At 45.0% G+C, this 19121-nt stretch overlaps 1 protein-coding gene across 1 annotated transcript in view; it reads left to right on the top strand.

The window, feature by feature from the left end:
* The window catches only part of pik3c2a (phosphatidylinositol-4-phosphate 3-kinase, catalytic subunit type 2 alpha), a 62800-nt gene that overhangs the window by 14288 nt on the left and 29391 nt on the right, over nucleotides 1-19121 (top strand). The window contains exons 3-6 of the mRNA XM_055934743.1: nucleotides 4707-5962; nucleotides 14039-14139; nucleotides 14841-15001; nucleotides 18721-18841. Of these exons, the coding sequence (XP_055790718.1) occupies nucleotides 4796-5962; nucleotides 14039-14139; nucleotides 14841-15001; nucleotides 18721-18841 (1550 nt within the window). The 5' untranslated portion in view covers nucleotides 4707-4795. The remainder of the gene's footprint in view (nucleotides 1-4706; nucleotides 5963-14038; nucleotides 14140-14840; nucleotides 15002-18720; nucleotides 18842-19121) is intronic.

The following is a 19121-nucleotide window of genomic DNA, read 5'->3' as shown; positions in this document are numbered from 1 at the left end:
ATTAATGCAGCCCCCCGCACCTCTGATTCAGAGGGGTTGGGTTAAATGCAGAAGACGCATTTCAGTTGAATGCATTCAGTTGTACTGACTACGAGTCCCCCTTTCCCTTTTCTTTTCCAAAATCAGTAGCAGAATGGCCAAAATCAGTAACAGAATGACTGCAACTGAATTGGCCACAATGGGAAATCATAGTCACAAACCACAGTTGCAGTAAAGTACAGTAAAAGTAGAGTATCGTTCAGTACTGTACAACATATTGATTCTCCTTGACCTGAGTGCTGCTTTTGACACAGTGAGCCATCAGATCCTCCTCACCGGGCTTGAGGGTCTGGGTGTTGAGGGCACCACACTCTCTTGGCTACAATCATACCTCACCAACTGGACACATTACATCTCTCTTAATGGCCACACCTCAGCCTCAGTTGTACAGGTTGTCCCCCAAGGCTCTGTGCTGGGTCCCTTACTCTTCATCATCTACATCCTCCCCCTTGGTCAGATCCTCCGTCACTTCAACCTTGACTTCCACTGCAATGCCGATGACACCCAGATATACCGTGGCACCAAATCCCTCCTCAACCTACCTCTGACCCACATTGAATCCTGCCTCTCTGCAATAAAAACATGGATACAACCAAACTTACTCAAGCTCAGCAGTGATAAAACAGAACTCCTCCTCATAGGCACCAAATCTAGAAACTTCACCCTCACTGTCTCTCCCTCCCTCCATGCACACAACCTTAGAGTCATCCTGGACTCCACACTCTCTTTTGACCATCACATAAGACAGACTGTCAAATCCTCATAATTCCACCTCCGCAACATTGCCGAAGTCAGGTCTTCCCTCTCCTGTCCTGCCGATGAAACCCTCATACATGCGTTCATCTCCACCCGTCTTGACCACTGCAGTTCACTACTCTCCGGCATCAACTCAAGCTCCCTCCATAAGCTTCAAATGGTTCAAAACTCTACAGCCGGATCCTCACCCACACTAAGTCCTGGTAGCCCCCCCCCCCCTTCGTGAACTCCACTGGACCCCTGTCTCCCAAGCATTCATTACAAGATCCTCCTTCTGACCTACAAAGCCCTTCACCACTTTGTCCCCCTTACCTTTGATCACCTTCTCCCCTACAAACCCCCACACACGCACTCCATTCCACCACAGCAGGCCACCTTGCCCCCCCTTCATTATTATTAATAATAATCCAAAATTGTGTGTAGATCAGCTTTAATATTGCAGATAGATTGTGGCTTCTTTCAATGTAATTGTCTGCATTTCCAATCCCCCATATATTTTTTTGTGTATGTATTTTATATATATATATATATATATATATATATATATATATATATATATTACAGATTTTTGCCTTGTCAGCTCGGGGATTCAATCTTGCAACCTTTCGGTTACTAGTCCAACGCTCTAATCACTAGGCTACCTGCCGACCAGACCATGACGGACCCTCCACCTCCAAATCGATCCCGCTCCAGAGTACAGGCCTCGGTGTAAAGCTCATTCCTTCGATGATAAACGCGAATCCGACCATCACCCCTGGTGAGACAAAACCGCGACTCGTCAGTGAAGAGCACTTTTTGCCAGTCCTCTCTGGTCCAGCGACGGTGGGTTTGTTTCCTTAGGTGACGTTATTTCCGGTAATGTCTGGTGAGGACCTGCTTTCCTACAGGCCTACAAGCCCTCAGTCCAGCCTCTATCAGCCTCTTGTGGACAGTCTGAGCAATGATGGAGGGTTTGTGCGTTCCTGGTGTAACTCGGGCAATTGTTGTTGCCATCCTGTACCTGTCCCGCAGGTGTAATGCTCGGATGTACCGATCCTGTGCAGGTGTTGTTACAAGTGGTCTGCCACTGTGAGGAAGATCAGCTGTCCATCCTGTCTCCCTGTAGCGCTGTCTTAGGCATCTCACAGTACGGACATTGCAATTTATTGCCCTGGCCACATCTGCAGTCCTCATGCCTCCTTGCAGCATGCCTAAGGCATGCTCACGCAGATGAGCAGGGACCCTGGGCATCTTTGGTGTTTTTCAGAGTCAGTTGAAAGGCCTCTTTAGTGTCCTAAGTTTTCATAACTGTGACCTTAATTGCCTACCGTCTGTAAGCTGTTAGTGTCTTAACGGCCGTTCCACAGGTGCATGTTCATTAATTGTTGATGGTTCATTGAACAAGCATGGGAAACAGTGTTTTTAAAGCCTTTACAAGGAAGATCTGTTTAGTTATTTGGATTTTTACGAATTATCTTTGAAAGACAGGGTCCTATTTTTTTGTTGAGTTTATATAACGTAGGTACATGACGTAATAAAGCCGCGTAACATTTTGCGCTACACGTGCCTCACAGCATTAAGTGAAATAAATATTTTTTGATTATGTTTCACTGGTAATGGGGACATACGTAAATGCCAACAAAATAACTTTTTGATGTGTGTGTGTGTAACCTTTATTTAACTTGGCAAGTCAGTTAAGAACAAATTCTTATTTACAATGACGGCCTGGACGACGCTGGGACAATTGTGCGCCACCCTATGGGACTCCCAATCACAGCCGGATGTGATATAGCCTGGATTTGAACCAGTGACTGTAGTGACGCCTCTTGCACTGAGATGCAGTGCCTTAATCCGCTGCGTCCATGTGTGTGTGTTAACTATTTAACTGTACTAGAATGCTTACATTTTTAAATATCGGTTATCGGTATTGGCCAAGAATGTAATGTTGGTGCATCATACATACATACATACATACATACATACATACATACCGTTCAAAAGTTTGGGGTCACTTAGAAATGTCCTTGTTTTCCATGAAAACATACATGAAATGAGTTGTGAAATGAGTTGCAAAAGTAAAATGAAATATAGTCAAGACGTTGACAAGGTTATAAATAATGATTTTTAATTGAAATAATTGTGTCCTTCAAACTTAGCTTTTGTCAAAGAATCTTCCATTTGCAGCAATTACAGCCTTGCAGACTTTTGACATTCTAGTTGTCAGTTTGTTGAGGTAATCTGAAGAGATTTCACCCCATGCTTCCTGAAGCACCTCCCACAAGTTGGATTGGCTTGATGGGCACTTCTTACGTACCATATGGTCAAGGTGCTCCCACAATAGTTCAATGGGGTTGAGATCCGGTGACTGTGCTGGCCAATCCATAATTGACAGAATACCAGCTGACTCCTTCTTCCCTAAATAGTTATGGCATAGTTTGGAGCTGTGCTTTGAGTCATTGTCCTGTTGTAGGAGGAAATTGGCTCCAATTAAGCGCCGTCCACAGGGTATGGCATGGCGTTGCAAAATGGAGTGATAGCCTTCCTTCTTCAAGATCCCTTTTACCCTGTACAAATCTCCCACTTTACCACCACCAAAGCACCCCCAGACCATCATATTGCCTCCACCATGCTTGACAGATGGTGTCAAGCACTCCTCCAGCGTCTTTTCATTTTTTCTGCATCTCACGAATGTTCTTCTTTGTGATCCGAACACCTCAATCTTAGATTTGTCTGTCAAAAACACTTTTTTCCAATCTTCCTCTGTCCAGTGTCTGTGTTCTTTTGCCCATCTTAATCGTTTCTTTTTATTGGCCAGTCTGAGATATGGCTTTTTCTTTGCAACTCTGCCAAGAAGGCCAGCATCCCGGAGTCGCCTCTTCACTGTTGACGTTGTGACTGATGTTTTGCGTGTACTATTTAATGAATCTGCCAGTTGATGGGTCTGTTTCTCAAACTAGACTCTCTAATGTGCCTTTCCAAATCATGTCCAATCAATTGAATTTACCACAGGTGAACTCCAAGTTGTCTCAAGGATGATCAATAGAAACAGGATGTACCTGAGCTCAATTTCGAGTCTCATAGCAAAGGGTGTGAATACTTATGTAAATAAGGTATTTGTTTTTTATTTGTAATACATTTGCAAAAACTTTTAACTTTTATTATGGGTTATTGTGTGTAGATTGCTGAGGATTTTTTATTTTATTTAGTGTGTTTTAGAATAACGCTGTAACGTAACAAAATGTGGAAAAAGGGAAGGGGTCTGAATACTTTACAAATGCACTGTATACAATGTCGGTATCAAATGTCTTAGAGTGATGGACTGTGCCTTATCCGTGGCCTCTGCAATGGATTAGTCCAAAGAGACAGGCACGAATCAGACAATTGTATTGTGCACCATAAGAAGAAAATAAGGATTGCGACTGCTCGAATAAAGAAATCTCAATCTCGGTCGACCAACAGCTTATCGACCAAACAAACGACCAGTCGACTAAATGGTGTCAGCCCTAACGTGTATGGTTTGTTAAATGGTGTCATGTTTTTTTGCTTGGCATACATTTGAAAGTGAAAAAGTGAGTCTCGTCGTCACTCTGTTACTGTGGAATTTCCCCCCCCCGTGTTAAAGGACGGTGATACTTCAGGATGTCAGTTGGTCTTGGGCTTGGATATTTGTACAAGCCACAGTCAAAGGTCCACTGGTGTTTAAAACACAGATATATCTTGGTAATAGATTTGAAACAGCCAAGCTGTAATTATATAGGGAGCAATACAAATGCATTAGTATCAGCTAGTTTTTAGTCGTGCAGACTTTGCCATTAGCTATGGACATCGCTCACTAAATGCAGAACAAATGCCTGTCAGACCACTTCATGGTTGTGCAATGTTTCTGGTGTTGTCTGTATTGTGACTTGTGGTCGTTTCCCATCCTCTCCCAGGTGTTTGAAGAAGCAGAACTCCTGTCTGACCTGTTGACACCAGAGCTGAACTACAAACTCTGCGTACATGGCACCCTCAAGTTGACACCATGGCCCAGATATCCAGTGGTAATGGGTTCAAGCTGGATGTGGCCCAGCCAAAGGGGGTTGTGGGTAAGGAGGAGGCCCTTCGTATGGAGGCGGAGGCCTTAGCGAAACTACAAATGGAGAAGAGACAGACGCTCCCGGCAACCTCCTCTTCCACCTCCTCTTCTGCTTCCTCACAAAACAAACTTCATCCTGCCGCCGCTCCCAGGCCTACACCTTCCTCCAGCAACCGACCGGAGAAGGATCTCATCGTCTTCCCCGAGGCAAAGACGCAGGCAGAGAAGGACAAGTTCCGGGACATCGACGTCGACAAGCTGACCAACCAGGAGCTAGAGAAGCTCCTGCTGGACGACAGCTTTGGTGCCAACAGCAGCAAGGCTTCGCGGCCCTCCTTGCTGCTGGGTTTCAACCTCAGCGCTTCTTACCCGGGGGGCTACGCCACCTGCAGCCCCTCGCCCTTCCACAGGGGCCAGTGGACGCCCTCCATGCTCTCCACGCCCTCCAGTTCGGGCGTGTCCACACCCACCCACCAGCAGGCTCCCATGTTCCCTTCTGCTCCGTTCCCTAACCCTGAAAACTTCTCCTTCCACAATGGCTTTTCACCGGCCATGCCGCCCTACATAGGCCTGCCCGGCCCGCAGACCTCATTCATGGCCTTCACTCCCATCCAGCAGCCCGGGGCCATGGTGTTCCAGCAGCCCACCGTCACCCTGGAGATGGCCAAGCTCTTCGACAAGATCCACAGTACCTCGGAATACTTGAAGAATGGCAGGTCGGCCAGCACTGACCTGGATTCTTCGCCGACCAGCGTCGCGTCCCTGGCGCCCAACCCACCACAACCTGCCGTGGAATCCCCTGCTTTCAGCCGCTTCGAGTGGCTGGACCTGGACCCACTCAACAAGCGCAAAGCCGAGGGCGAGGAGGGGACCTCCCTGGCATCGCGCGGTACAGTAATGGTGGTGGGAGGGCCAGCTGGAGGGGACCCCTGGGATGCCGTGCTGCTCGACGAGACAGAGGGTGTGGCTGGTGGCAGCAGTCCACCCGTGGAGGTGGCGGGTCAACTCGCAGGTCGCTCTCAGCCCCGGAGGTCGTCGACGGGGGCAGCGATCACCAGGAACCACTCCCTTACCATCCCAGTGTCCTCATCACAGCAAAAGCCAAACAATCAGGTACGTCTAGTCATCTAACGGTAAAAGATATCGTACAATCTCTCTCCAAAGCAAATCTGTACACTACCACACCACAGCCTAAACAGGCAGTCATAACACAGCCAAAACAACCAAGTTCTACCATGGCTCATTCAAAATAACCCAACGTAATTAACGCCTAAACAACTGGGTACGATTGTAGCTGAACTAAAATATCAACGGGTTTATCAAAAGCCCAGCCAAAACCACCAGGTCAAGTCACACATCAATGACATCATACCGGCACTGCCAAAATATCAATTTTGGTTTCCAAAGCACATACCTTTAGCCAAGTAAACGTTCCACACCTCGCAATGCCCACACCTTGTGAGGGCGATTCTAAGCCAGCAGTAGCAGAAAATATTTTTGGTATTTCAAATTATTCTGGCAATTTTAACATATATAAAATGCTGTAGGAGGAAGGTGTAAAAATGTTCACATTCATTTATACATCTCAAAACTGTTATTTTATGGGGTTTTTTCATGACTGTCACAACCCTGTGTGTGTCCCCATGTGTGTCGCCCAAGCCTGTCTGCCTTGCTGCCAGGCAGCAGTACTTGGTGTTGGTATAGCCTAAGCAGGGACAAGATCATACAGCTCCCCAACATGCCCCACGGCGGACTCATCTGACAAGCCCCAGAGCGACCCAGTGTTGCCATGGCAGCAGGCGCTCTCATTTAGACCGAGTGTGAGACTGAGTGTGGCCGGGCGAAGCACTACTCTCAACCAGCGGGGCCAGCACAGAGTTACCTTCTACAGACCCAGTCACCTCTTATCGGTTTCCAGCCCCATAGTAATCTTTCATCAAACGTGTGTTTGTGGGCGGCTACAGTGCCTTCAGAAAGTATTCACACCCCTTGATTTTTTCCCCCACGCATGAGAGGAAGGAAACAGCTCAGGGATTTCACCATGAGGCCAATGGTGACTTTAAAACAGTTACAGAATTGAATGGCTGTGATAGGATGCAGCAACAACATTGTAGTGACTCCACAATACTAACCTATATGACAGAGTAAAAAGAAGGAAGCCTGTACAGAATAAAAATATTCAAAAACATGCATCCTGTTTGCAATAAGGCACAAAAGTAAAACTGCAAACAAATATGCCAAAAATGAACTTTGTCCTGAATACAAAGCGTTATGTTTGGGGCAAACACAGCACATCACTGAGTACCACTCTTCATATTTTCAATCTGTATCAGGTTATGGGTATGCTTGTAATGGGCAAGAAATCACAAGTTTTTTAGGATAAAAATAAACGGAATAGAGCTAAGCACAGGCAACATCCTAGAGGAAAACCTGGTTCAGTTTGCATTCCAACAGACACTGGGAGACAAATTCACCTTTCTGCAGGACAATAAGCTAAAACACAAGGCCAAGTATACACTGGAGTTGCTTACCAAGACAACATGTAATGTTCCTGAGTGGCCTAGTTACAGTTTTGACCTAAATCAGCTTGAAAATCTATGGCAACTTGAAATTGACTGTGATCCACAACCAAAAGAATAATGTGCAAGTATTGTACAATCCAGGTGTGCAAAGCCCTTGGAGACTTACCCAGAAAGACTCTCCGCTGTAATCGCTGCCAAAGGTGATTCTAACATGTATTGACTCAAAGTTTCACCATATTAAAACGAGAGTTCAGTTCACGCGACAGGGTTTCCGTTAAAATGTGTTATAATGAAAGCAACAAAATAACAAAGGCTTTACAATGATGGTGAACACTTGGATACATCTTGGGGTTAAGTGGGTTAAAATCTTCAAGGATCTTACAGGGAGTGCACAGAAGGATGTCAAAATGCTGAATTTTGGCGCTTTATCAAGTCATTTAATATTCAAAATATGTTCTTTCATACACTCTGTGGTGGTGGATAGATAGGCCTACAGAGTGACATATATGGCTAAAAGTAAACTCAGTGACTCAAGTCAATTATCTCGGTCTTCTCCACCCCTTATCTTTCACCCTGTTTAGCCACAACAAACAGGAAGTGCCTTGTGGGTGGAAATTGTAGTTGAGAGCCAGACACTAACGGAATCCTCTGAATCAGCTGATTTAAGTCCTAGATGATAACAACAACCGCAACCTTTGTTGAAAAAAGGACCTTTCTATAATGTCACAGGGATTCCTCTGTCCTAACCTCCAATAACTTTCTGATTGAAAGAGGAAGTCAAACTTTACTTGGTTTACTGGTTCTCCTGATGTAGCTTATGCTAGAAAGTGTAAACCAGGAAGAATTAAATTAAATTGTGTTTTTCATATGCGCCGAATACAACAGGTGTAGACTTCACCATAAAATGCTTACTTACCTTCCTTTTCCCAACAATGCGGAGTTAAAAAGTAAGGGAAGTTGCTAATAAAAATAGAGAAATAATAACAGTATAACTAACAACAGTGAGGCTATATAGGAGTACCAGTACCAAATCAATGTGCAGGGGTACGAGGTAGTTGAGGTAATATGTACATGTAGGTAGGGGTAAAAGTGACTAGGCAATGAGTATAGATAACAAACAGAGTAGCAACAGCGTACAGTGCTTTCGGGAAGTAGTCAGACCTCTTGGCTTTTTCCACATTTTGTTACGTTACTGCCTTATTCTAAATTGGATTAAATCGTTTTTTCCCCGTCATCAATCTACATACAATTCCCAATAATGACAAAGTAAAAACAGGTTTGTAAAATAAAAAAACATACCTTATTTACTTAAGGCGGCAGGTAGCCTAGTGGCTAGAGCATTCCCCAAGCGGACAAGGTAAAAATCTGTTGTTCTGCCCCTGACAAAGGCAGTTATCACGCTGTTCCTAGGCCATCATTGTAAATATGAATTTGTTCTTAACTGACTTGCATAGTTAAATAAAATATATATATATATATATTTTTTTTAATGTAAAAGTATTCAGTATTGAGATGTTTCTACAACTTGATTGGAGTCCACTTGTGGTAAATTCAATTGATTGGACATGATTTGGAAAGGCACACACCTGTCTATATAAAGTCCCACAGTTGACAGTGCATGTCAGAGCAAAAACCAAGACATGAGGTCGAAGGAATTGTCTGTAGAGCGCCGAGACAGGATTGTGTTGAGGAACAGATCTGGGGAAGGGTACCATCATTTTTGGGCAGTATTGAAGGTCCCCAAGAACACAGTGTTCTCTATTCATTCTTAAATGGAAAAAGTTTGGAACCACCAAGACTCTTCCTAGAGCTGACCACCCGGACAAACTGAGCAATCGGGGGAGATTGGCCTTGGTCATCTCTGCAGCAATCCACCAATCAGGCCTTTATGCTCGAGTGGCCAGACGGAAGCCACTCCTAAGTAAAAGGCACACGACAGCCCGCTTGGAGTTTGCCAAAAGGCACCTAAAGTACTCTGACCATTAGAAACAAGACTCTCTGGTCTGATGAAACCAAGATTGAACTATTTGGCCTGAATGAGAAGTGTCACATCTGTAGATAATCTTGCACCATCCCTATGGTGAAGAATGGTGGTGGCAGCATCATGCTGTGGTTTTCAGCGGCAGGGACTGGGAGACTAGTCAAGAACGGGGCAAAGATGAACGGAGAAAAGTACAGAGATCCTTCATGAAAACCTGCTCCAGAGCGCTCAGGACCTCAGACTGGGGCGAAGGTTCACCTTCAAACAGGACAACGACCCTAAGCACACAGCCAAGACAATGCAGGAGTGGCTTTGGCACAAGTCTCTGAATGTCCTTGACTGGCCCAGCCAGAGCCCGGACTGTGCAGCGACGCTCCCCTTGCAACCTGACAGAGCTTGAGAAGAATAGGAGAAACTCCCCAAATACAGGTGTGCCAAGCTTGTAGCTTCATACCCAAGAAGACTCAAGGCTGTAATCGCTGTAAAGTACTGAGTAAACGGTCTGAATACTTATGTAAATGTGATATTTTGTGATATTTTGTTTTTATTAAAAAAAAAAATGCTGAAATTTCTTTAAAGGTTTTTGCTTTGTCATTATGGGGTATTGTGTGTAGATTGAGGGGGGGGGGGATTATTTAATCAATTTTAGAATAAGGCTGTAATGTAACAAAATGTGGAAAAAGTCAAGGGGGGGGGTCTGAATACTTTCCGAATGCACTGTATGTGGAGAGAAGTTGTGAGTGAGCATGTGGACTTGTTTAAAACACACTTTTTAGCTTTGCTTTTCCTTAGGGTGTTTTTTAGCCGTTCAGTTTTTGTTTTTATTTTATTTTCATCCTCTTATGTAAGTTGTGTAGTAAATATTTCAGCTTTATTTAATAGTTTTTTTGTTTGTATTTTCCTGTAACGCACATTGTGGTATTCCATGTCTTAAATGTGCTGTATAAATAATGCTTGATTTGATTTCTACTACCGGGACATTTTGTTAGTCCCCACAAGGTCAAATGCTATTTCTAGGGGGTTTAGGGATAAGGTAGAATTAAGGTTAGGTTTTGGGGTTAGGGGGTTACCCAATAAGGTTACTTAAACGAGTGTGTGTGTTGGAGTGTGTGGGTAGAGTCCAGTGAGTGTGCATTGAGTCAGTGTAAGGTTGAGGAAAGTAGAATAGACTCATGTCAATGGAAGTCTACAGTATTAGCAAACCACTAAAAATCTGGGCCAGTGAAGTAGGTACCATTCTAGGACTGTATATACAGGCAGCAGACCGGCACAAGCCTTGGACCATGAAGTGGTGTACTGTACCAGTTTAAGACAGACCCAAGACAGAGGAGCTGTTAAGCAGACCGGACCTGACTCAGAACAGTAGGGTGACTAGACCAAAGCCAACCAGAACAGATGAATGACGTGAATGGTGTGAGTCACATGGGCCCTACCCATCCCCTCAGGCTCCAGTACCCCCCCCCCCCCCCCCCCCCCCCCCATTAAAAGCTGCTCAGAGGATGAAATGGAGAAAACAAAGACAGGCCTGTGTAACTGTACAGCCTGGTGTCTGTCCTGTGTGTGTGTGTGTGTGTGATCATCTCCGCCTCATTGGATTATCTCTGCGTGTTTGTTTTCGATGAAAGGATCTTGTCTCAAAACACGAACACAGCTAATGCCTCTCACTCTTTTCCTGCCAACTGGAGACCTGGCTAGCTGGGATGTACAAGTTTTCTCGGAGAGCGAGAGATTGCCATCTCAGCCGTGTCAGAGCTACAAACACACTGATTTGTAGATATGTATCAGTTTTGTGATATTTTATGTCAAAACAAGAATGTGTTCGTCTCTGTAAGGGTTCTCCGTAAAATGGGTCTTGTTGATTAGGCAACGCAATGGAAAACGTTTTAAAACGCTTTGCGATGGAAAACAACAAAAAATTAGCATTTTCTTATTGGACAAGTCCAGGTAGTCCCTCCCTAGTTAAGTCCGTTTTCTTCCTTTTGGTGCCTAATGAACACAACCCTGATGCCTTTGCTTGTGGAGTGAAGTTTTTATAGGAACCGCTAAGCTGAGCAAAGTAGCTCATAAAATAATGCTAAATCTCCCGTCGTCGTTGTCTCTCTCTTTTTGTTCTGGCCACCGAAAATGACAAAACATAAAGAAGGCAAACTGATATGTTGCGATATATCATTAACGTTGTATTTCTCATGAAAGCAATTACAAATAGACACAGTCATGACATCCTATTAACATAAAACATCTGTAAAGATGTGACTTTTTCTGAAAACAAAACTAACATTACATTTTCCCCCATGAAGTGTGTGTGTGTAGGCTGTGTCGATCAGTGGGTGTTAAAATGAGGTTGTGTTTTTTTTATTTTTAATATAAGCGTAGTTCCACGAAATGAGTCCCTTTAGGGTAGTGTAGCTTGTTGAACAAAAATGACCTGTGTTATTTCACAAAATGTTTACATTCTGTCATGATGAGCATATGTTCAACTTAATAAAAAAAACATGTTTTCCTATCGCAAGAGGTTAAATAAATCAGTGTCTGTAGTAAGTGCCAAGTAAAGTAAGTGATCATCACAATATTGACGATTTCATCTTAAATCAGCCATGAGTCTCTTTGTGACAGTGGGAATGTAAGCTCATTGTGTGCAATAGGGAGGACAATTAAATGCCAGCTTCACCAAAACATGTACATTGTTAAAATATTTCTAGCCTGTCTATTTATGGCTAATAGGGTTGACGTGATATGCTCGACCCATTCAGTTTTTCACCACGAAACACCAGAAGTTTGGGGAAAAGAGTAGAACACATGAAGTGTGTGTAGATAATGTTTAGATGGCTGTATTTTGCATAAACCTCAGCGTACGAGTCACTGAAGTGTAGAATGGGTCAAGAAGTGCAGTTACTTTGACAGTGGTAGCTATCCTGTGCAGTATGCCCCGAAAAGCTGTGCTATGTTGGTGAAAAATATATATATTTTTTTCACTTTTCATAAGTGCATTAAAAATCACACATTTGTTTCATGCGTTTTTGTTTTCAAATGTCTGCAACAAGTAACAACACACGAAAGTTACTCTACATATCAGGCATTTTTGTAACCCTTCCCTGTTCCCTCAGAGCAGAATCAAAGTCTTCCTCTGTGTGCATCGTGATGTCATTGAATTCCAACGCCTGTGTGTGCTTTTCTGCTGACTCACAGCAGACCAGGGAGAAGAGGCGGGATTTTAACTAGTAATTTCCTGTTGCACAGGAAACACATTCTTAGCCCCAACTAGTTAGTCAAATTATGGGGCGTTCCTCCTGCCAGTTCCCGGCAGCTTTTTCACTGCATCCAGGAATCTCTGAACTCAATTCCTAGAGGGGCCCATTTAGTGTGTGTGTGTGAATGTGTGTGTGTTTACCTTTTCCCCAATAGGAAAAATTCACTTGATGGGATTCATTGCTTTCATATATCAAAATGTGTTTGTTATTTTAGCTGCCTGCATACACCTCACTTACTTATATCAAAATGTGTCTGCTATTTTAGCTGCCTGCATACACCTCACTTACTTAGCACAATGCACAGGACTAAATTAATCGAGCCTCCGTCAGTTTGTATAATGTACAAATGTACACTCACCGGACAGTTTTTATTAGGTGCACCCTTCTAATACCGGGTCGGACCCCTCCTTAGCCTCCAGAACAGCCTCAATTATTCGGGGCATGGATTCTTCAAGTCGAAAACATTCCACAGGTTAGTTGGTCCATGCTGATGCGATGGCATCACGCAGTTGATGCAGATTGGATGGCGGTACACCACTGCCACCAGCCTATACCGTTGACAGCAGGCAGGATGGGTCCATGGACTCATGATGCTTATGCCAAATCCTGACTCTGCCATCAGCATGACACAGCAGGAACCGGGATTCGTTGAACCAGTCTATGTTTTTCCACTCCTCAATTGTCCAGTGTTGGTGATCTTGTTTTTAACTGATGGGAGTGGAACCCGGTGTGGTGGTCTCCTGCATCCGTGACAAGGATCGACGAGTTGTGCGTTCCGAGATGCCGATCTGCACTCCACTGTTGTACTGCGCTGTTATTTGTCTGTTTGTTGCCAGCCTATTTGCTTGCACGATTCTTGCCGTTCTCCTTCGATCTCTCTCACTAACGAGCTGTTTTCGCCCCCAGGACTGCCGCTGACTGGATGTGTTTTGTTTGTCGCACCATTCTCTGTCAACCCTAGACACTGTCGTGCGTGAAAAGCCCAGTAGGCCGGCCTTTTCTGGGATATTGGAACCAGCGCAACAGGCACCGGCGATCATACCACACTCAGTCACTTGTTTTTCCCCATTCTAACGTTCAATCGAACAGTAACTGAATGCCTCGATGCCTGTCTACCTGCTTTATACAGCAAGCCACGGCCTCGCGACTCACTTGTCTGTAGGAGCGATCCATTTATGTGAATGGGGGGGGGGGGGGGGGGGGGGGGGCGGTGAGTGTATACGTGCGTAGGTCCAATTAGGTGTTAAGGTCTTACTGCAATTGTACTTTTTGTATTTAATGTGTACCTTCCTAAACGAATACCAATTTAATTCCAGTTCCATATTAATTTAACACCAGTAAACCTATACACTTCCTCAATTGAGGTTGGCTCATACAGCTGCTTCTTCTTGTTTTGCTCACCATTTTGTCCCCTATGCTTTGTCTCATTGTCTCGCAGCACGACAAGGGAAGTGGGAAAGCACTGGCAAAGTACACTGCCCTGGAGGAAAAGGAAGCCCAGAACCTAGAAGTTGTAGCCTTCTGTGAAGACGTAGCAATGTAAGCTGTGTGTGTGTGTTCAGTATGTGTGTGTGTTCTGAGCACACACTTTAGTACTGTGTGAGTGTACGCAAACGAGTGTGTGCACGCACAGTACTGTGTGTGTGCTGTAATTGCATGTTTGTGTGACTGGGTGTGTAGCCTCACTCCAGTCCTCTGGGTGGAGTGGTGATGTAGCTTTGCTCTGGAAATTGCTCTCCAGCATGGTGACATAACATCACCAACAAAGCAGTACACCATACACGCACACACAGTGTAAAAGCTGCCCCATCTACCCCCATCCCTAATGCGAAAGCCATCGTTATAGATCACGAAGAGTCTTCACATGTAAATGAGAAGTATAGAGGCAATTGAGAGTAATCTCGATGACAGTTCAGTAAGCATCAATACATTAGTTCCTGAGTAATTATTCAATTCCATTCAGTAATGCTTTATTGGCAGAAAACACAGTACATGTGCAGCAAATATCACCAAAGCAGAAGAGTTTTAGAAGAACTTTAGATCCCGTACGGGAGGGGGAAGTTAAGTAGGAGAACTAATCACAGGAATTGAGTCAGTCCGTTATCTATTAGTTTATGCATGTGTAATAGGCCAGCTAACTTCGAGATTTACAAACTAAGGCAATAAAAAGTAGAGAATCAATTCTATGTAAAGGTGACGTACTGGATTTCAATTGGCTGATTATTATTTATTTTTTTCAGACTGAGGTCAAAGTTTGCCCACGATGACCTCCACACCAACCCGGGGTACGTGCTGAGCGCGGTGATCCCCCAGAGGGACGGGGGAGGGGACAACGGCTGCAGCGTCAAGGTGTCCATCGAGATCTCTGAGTCCCAGGAGCCTGTCACCTTCACCTGCGATGGTAAGGACATATCACAACACCCTTACTAGGCTTGCTAAATTCTGATACCTCGGTTGGAGAATTCCAGGATTCAGGACCGAACACGTGGAGACACAATCCTCCAAATGGGATTTCTGGATAACCGAGGGATTTTGGGAAAGTTTCTAAACTGTTGCAACCCTAACCCATACAGAGGTGCTCAGTGTCCTCGACCCTGGGTGTGCAGGCTGGTTGCTAAGATGCCTTTATAACCATAAAAGTAGGTTATTACTACATGCAATGACATCAAGGGGCCTCTTTAGAATGGAGCTCTCCCAAGTCTAATTAACCCAACTGCAAAAAAAAAGACAGAGCTCTTCAGATGTCAGATAAGAATACTGGTCCAGAGGTCCAAAGGAGGAAGCAGCATTTGGGACAGAGTTTTTTTTTTTTTTTTCTTTTTTTTTGTGGTAACACGCCACATTCCCTCTCCTCACAAATAAAAGGTTGTGCCACTGCCCTGTAGCAGCTATGTCGGCCAAAGGGCTTCTCTATATTATGTTCACTCATTCGCCCACTGGGCTTTTGGTTTGATCTCTGGGGGTGCGTTGTCATTGGCTGACCCCAGGTTCGTAGCGCCGCCCCTGGATCCACCCCTCCAATGCCAGTCACTGATCTCTCTTGGCCTGGCCCCCTGTGACCAAGTTCTCTAATGGATTCTGCTCTGAACTCCCTGGGTCCTGGCAGCGAATCAACACCAGCCTTTTGTGTGTGGATTCTATCTATCCTTAATTGCTTTTTTATTTTAAAACCAAACTGGTATTGCTTGCTCGTTCCTCTGTGTGTGTGGCCAGTCCCACTAACCCAGTCTCTCTGTAACCACACCAACTGGTCATGCTGCCTCTTCTTTCTCATGTACTGTACAGCCAGGCCTGATTCGCTGTACAGTACAGATTCCCCCGATTGGCCACAATGGGAAAAGCCAGGGTTGTATGTCGGCACACAGGAACAATGGCCTTCTCTCCCTTTTAGGAGGGGGGGAGTGTACGGGGAGGTACAAGAGCAGGCTGAAAATATTTTCTTTCCCTCTTTCTTGTGTAATCTGTCGCGTTTCTCTCTCGGTCCTCAGGCAGGCCCCTCTGTTCCACTTCCACCCACATTCCACCAGCTTCCTAAATTTGGCGTGTGGAAAAATCTACCGGGGGTGAACAAAAACGCATTCCCAGATGACTCTTTCCCCAACTGCTACTGTTACAGCTTCTCTGCTCTGCTCTGACACTCTTACTGTATTTAACAGCCAGACAGAGCCGAGCTAGCTTCTGTTACCGGGGAGAAAAAAAACAATTAGTTCTTTCTTAGGCTAGAATCTTCAACTGCACGATTTAGGTTAGAGATTCCTTGCATACCTTGGCGTGGGGAGAGAGGAAACCCAGGGAACTGGCTGAGGTGGATGTCTGGTGGCTTTGAGTGTGTTGGATGTCACCTTAGTCAAACCCCTCGTTTTTAGCTCTGTCTGCTGCAGTTCTCTGATCTGAAATGCCCCGCTCTCTTTGTCTTTTGATCTCTCTTGCCATCATACTCTCGCTCTCACTGTCTTGCTTTCCCTTATGTTCTCTCTCTTGCTATGTTGCTCTCTTCTTTTCTCTTTAAGTGCCTTTTTAAATCTGATGAAGAAGTAGACAGTAAAATGCAGAAATGGAGTTGTTTAAATTCCCTGTATTGATGATGAGAAATCAATCAATCAAGTTTATTTTATATAGCCCTTCGTACATCAGCTAATATCTCGAAGTGCTGTACAGAGACCCAGCCTAAAACCCCAAACAGCTAGAATGCAGTTGTTCCTGTCCCCGTTGGTGCTGAGGTAATATGTCTGGGTTCTGCTTTGCCCTGGCAGGATCGCCCAGGACCTGGCCCCTTCCTGGCGGCTGATTGGATGTGAGCCCTCAATTGACGTCACTCATTGGCTGGGTATTCAAGTGCAAGCTAACGAGTTGCTAGAATCCTGCTGTGTTTCGAGACTAGTATTGTAATCATCGACACCAGTCCTGTCATAGACTGTTCTCCTTGCTACCGCAAGGCAAGCGGTACTGGAGCGCCAAGTCTAGGTCCAAGAGGCTTCAAAACAACTTCTACCCCCAAGCCATAAGACTACTGAACATCTAATCAAATGGCATCCCAGACTATTTGCATTGCCCCCCCTCCCTCTTTTATACTGCTCCTACTTCTACTATTATCTGTCCATAAGTAACTTTAATAACTCTACCCACGTGTTTATATTACCCCAGTTACCTCGACTAACCGGTGCCCCTGCACGTTCTCTGTACCGCTGTATATAGTCTCGCTATTGTTATTTTACTGCTGCTCTTTAATTATTTGTTACTTTATTTCTTATTTTTTTAGGTATTCTTCTTAAAACTGCATTGTTGGTTAGGGGCTTGTAAGTAAGCATTTCACTGTAAGGTCTACACCTGCTGTATTCTGAGCGTGACTAATAACGTTTGATTCGATTCTCCCGCTTTAGACCAGACCCAGCCCCTAAGCACCTACGTTCGTGTGCGTGTGTGACCACGCAAGTCGCAAACATTCCAGCACCATGTGTGAGTTCGTAGCGACACGCAAGAGGGCTTTTTTTCAGCACACACTCTCTGGAATCCCAGCCTGGTCCCAGATCTGTTTCTGCTGTCTTGCATCCTCCAATGACCATAAGAGGCAAGACAGCACAAACAGCTCTGGCAACATGCTCCCAAAATGCCCTCTCTTCAGTTGTTGACCAGTTAGCCTGACAGGGATCCTTAGAAAGCCACCTCACAGCACCCACCCACTACCAAGATGTGACCAATCATAACGCTCTCTAAATTCACCAATAGGCCTTCTAGTATTGTTTCCTTAATACTAAGTCCAGTCCATTCCTCTGTAGGGTGTGGGGTTGTTATTGCTGGAGAGCCCAGGGTGGTCTGTGTGTGTGTGCTGGCATCAAACGGAGGAGAAACCAAGAACCCCCCCCCTTCTAGAAGTGGCAGAACAATCTGTTTTGTGTCAGGTTACACATGCGTGCACACAGTCACATACACACGTTTCATTCTCCGCCAAATATTTCCCAGGAAACATGCCCATGTATACGAACATAAGGCTTTTCCAATAACACAGTATCGTAATGCAGCCTGAGATCATTCACTGAACCGTTTTAATTCGATTAAGATAGGGGAGATCAAATTAGCCTGGTCTCAGATCTGTTTGTGCCATCTTGCCAACTCATATACGCTCATTGTCAAGCCAGTGACTAGGAGTGGGCGAGACGGCACATACAGATCTCGGACCAGGTTAGGTATGAATATAGTTTGACTTGAACCACCCACACTGTAATCCTATCTGAGAGGATCTTTGCGATATTGTTTTATGAAACTGCTATCTGGCCAATTATTGACTCCTCCTTTTCCATCAGCGATAGTTTCTGACCGTTCCGTCGGGCCTCTTGGACTTGAAATCATCACTTTATTGGGTGGATCAGAAGCTCTTGATTCCTTGTTTATTGAGAATCTGGCTGCTTCTTCTTCTCCTACCTGTGGCCTAGAGGTGGACAAACGGCACCTTGCTTTATTAGTGTGGTGGTGTCCTTGTGTTCACCTGTCTAATCAATGATTCCTTCAAGGAATGGAGGAAGGAAGGATGAACTTTTAAAGAAATTGAACAGGAGACTTTGTATGCCATTGTGCTTGCTGTAACTCTCACTCACTCTCCCCACCTTTCTCCTCCTCCCTTAGTGAGTTCTCATGTAGAGCTCCTCATCATGCAAGCCCTGTGTTGGGTCCACGACGACCTCAACCAGGTGGACATCGGCAGCTACGTCCTCAAGGTCTGCGGCCAAGAGGAGGTGCTGCAAAAGTGAGCACACACACACACACACACAAATGTAAAACCCTGGCCTCCACATTTCCCACAATCCTACACCCACACACACAACCACACACACACTGGCACACAACCCCACGCTGACACCTGCGTTTCCCACAATCCTGCCTTTAAGTGTCCTCTTGCCCTCGCAGAGAGAGGAGAAGAGGAGCGAGATTAAACAAGAATATCAACAAGCTCACTGCCAACATTCCTCAAGCAGGGAGCCATTTGTCTTTAATTGTGTTAGGAAAATGTTTCCTTTTGGCCGTTT

This window comes from Salvelinus fontinalis, chromosome 9, assembly GCF_029448725.1.
Source record: "Salvelinus fontinalis isolate EN_2023a chromosome 9, ASM2944872v1, whole genome shotgun sequence".
In the NCBI taxonomy this organism is placed as follows: Eukaryota; Metazoa; Chordata; class Actinopteri; order Salmoniformes; family Salmonidae; genus Salvelinus; species Salvelinus fontinalis.
The sequence above is the reverse complement of the archived record's forward strand: the minus strand, read 5'-3'. Positions and strand labels throughout refer to the sequence as shown.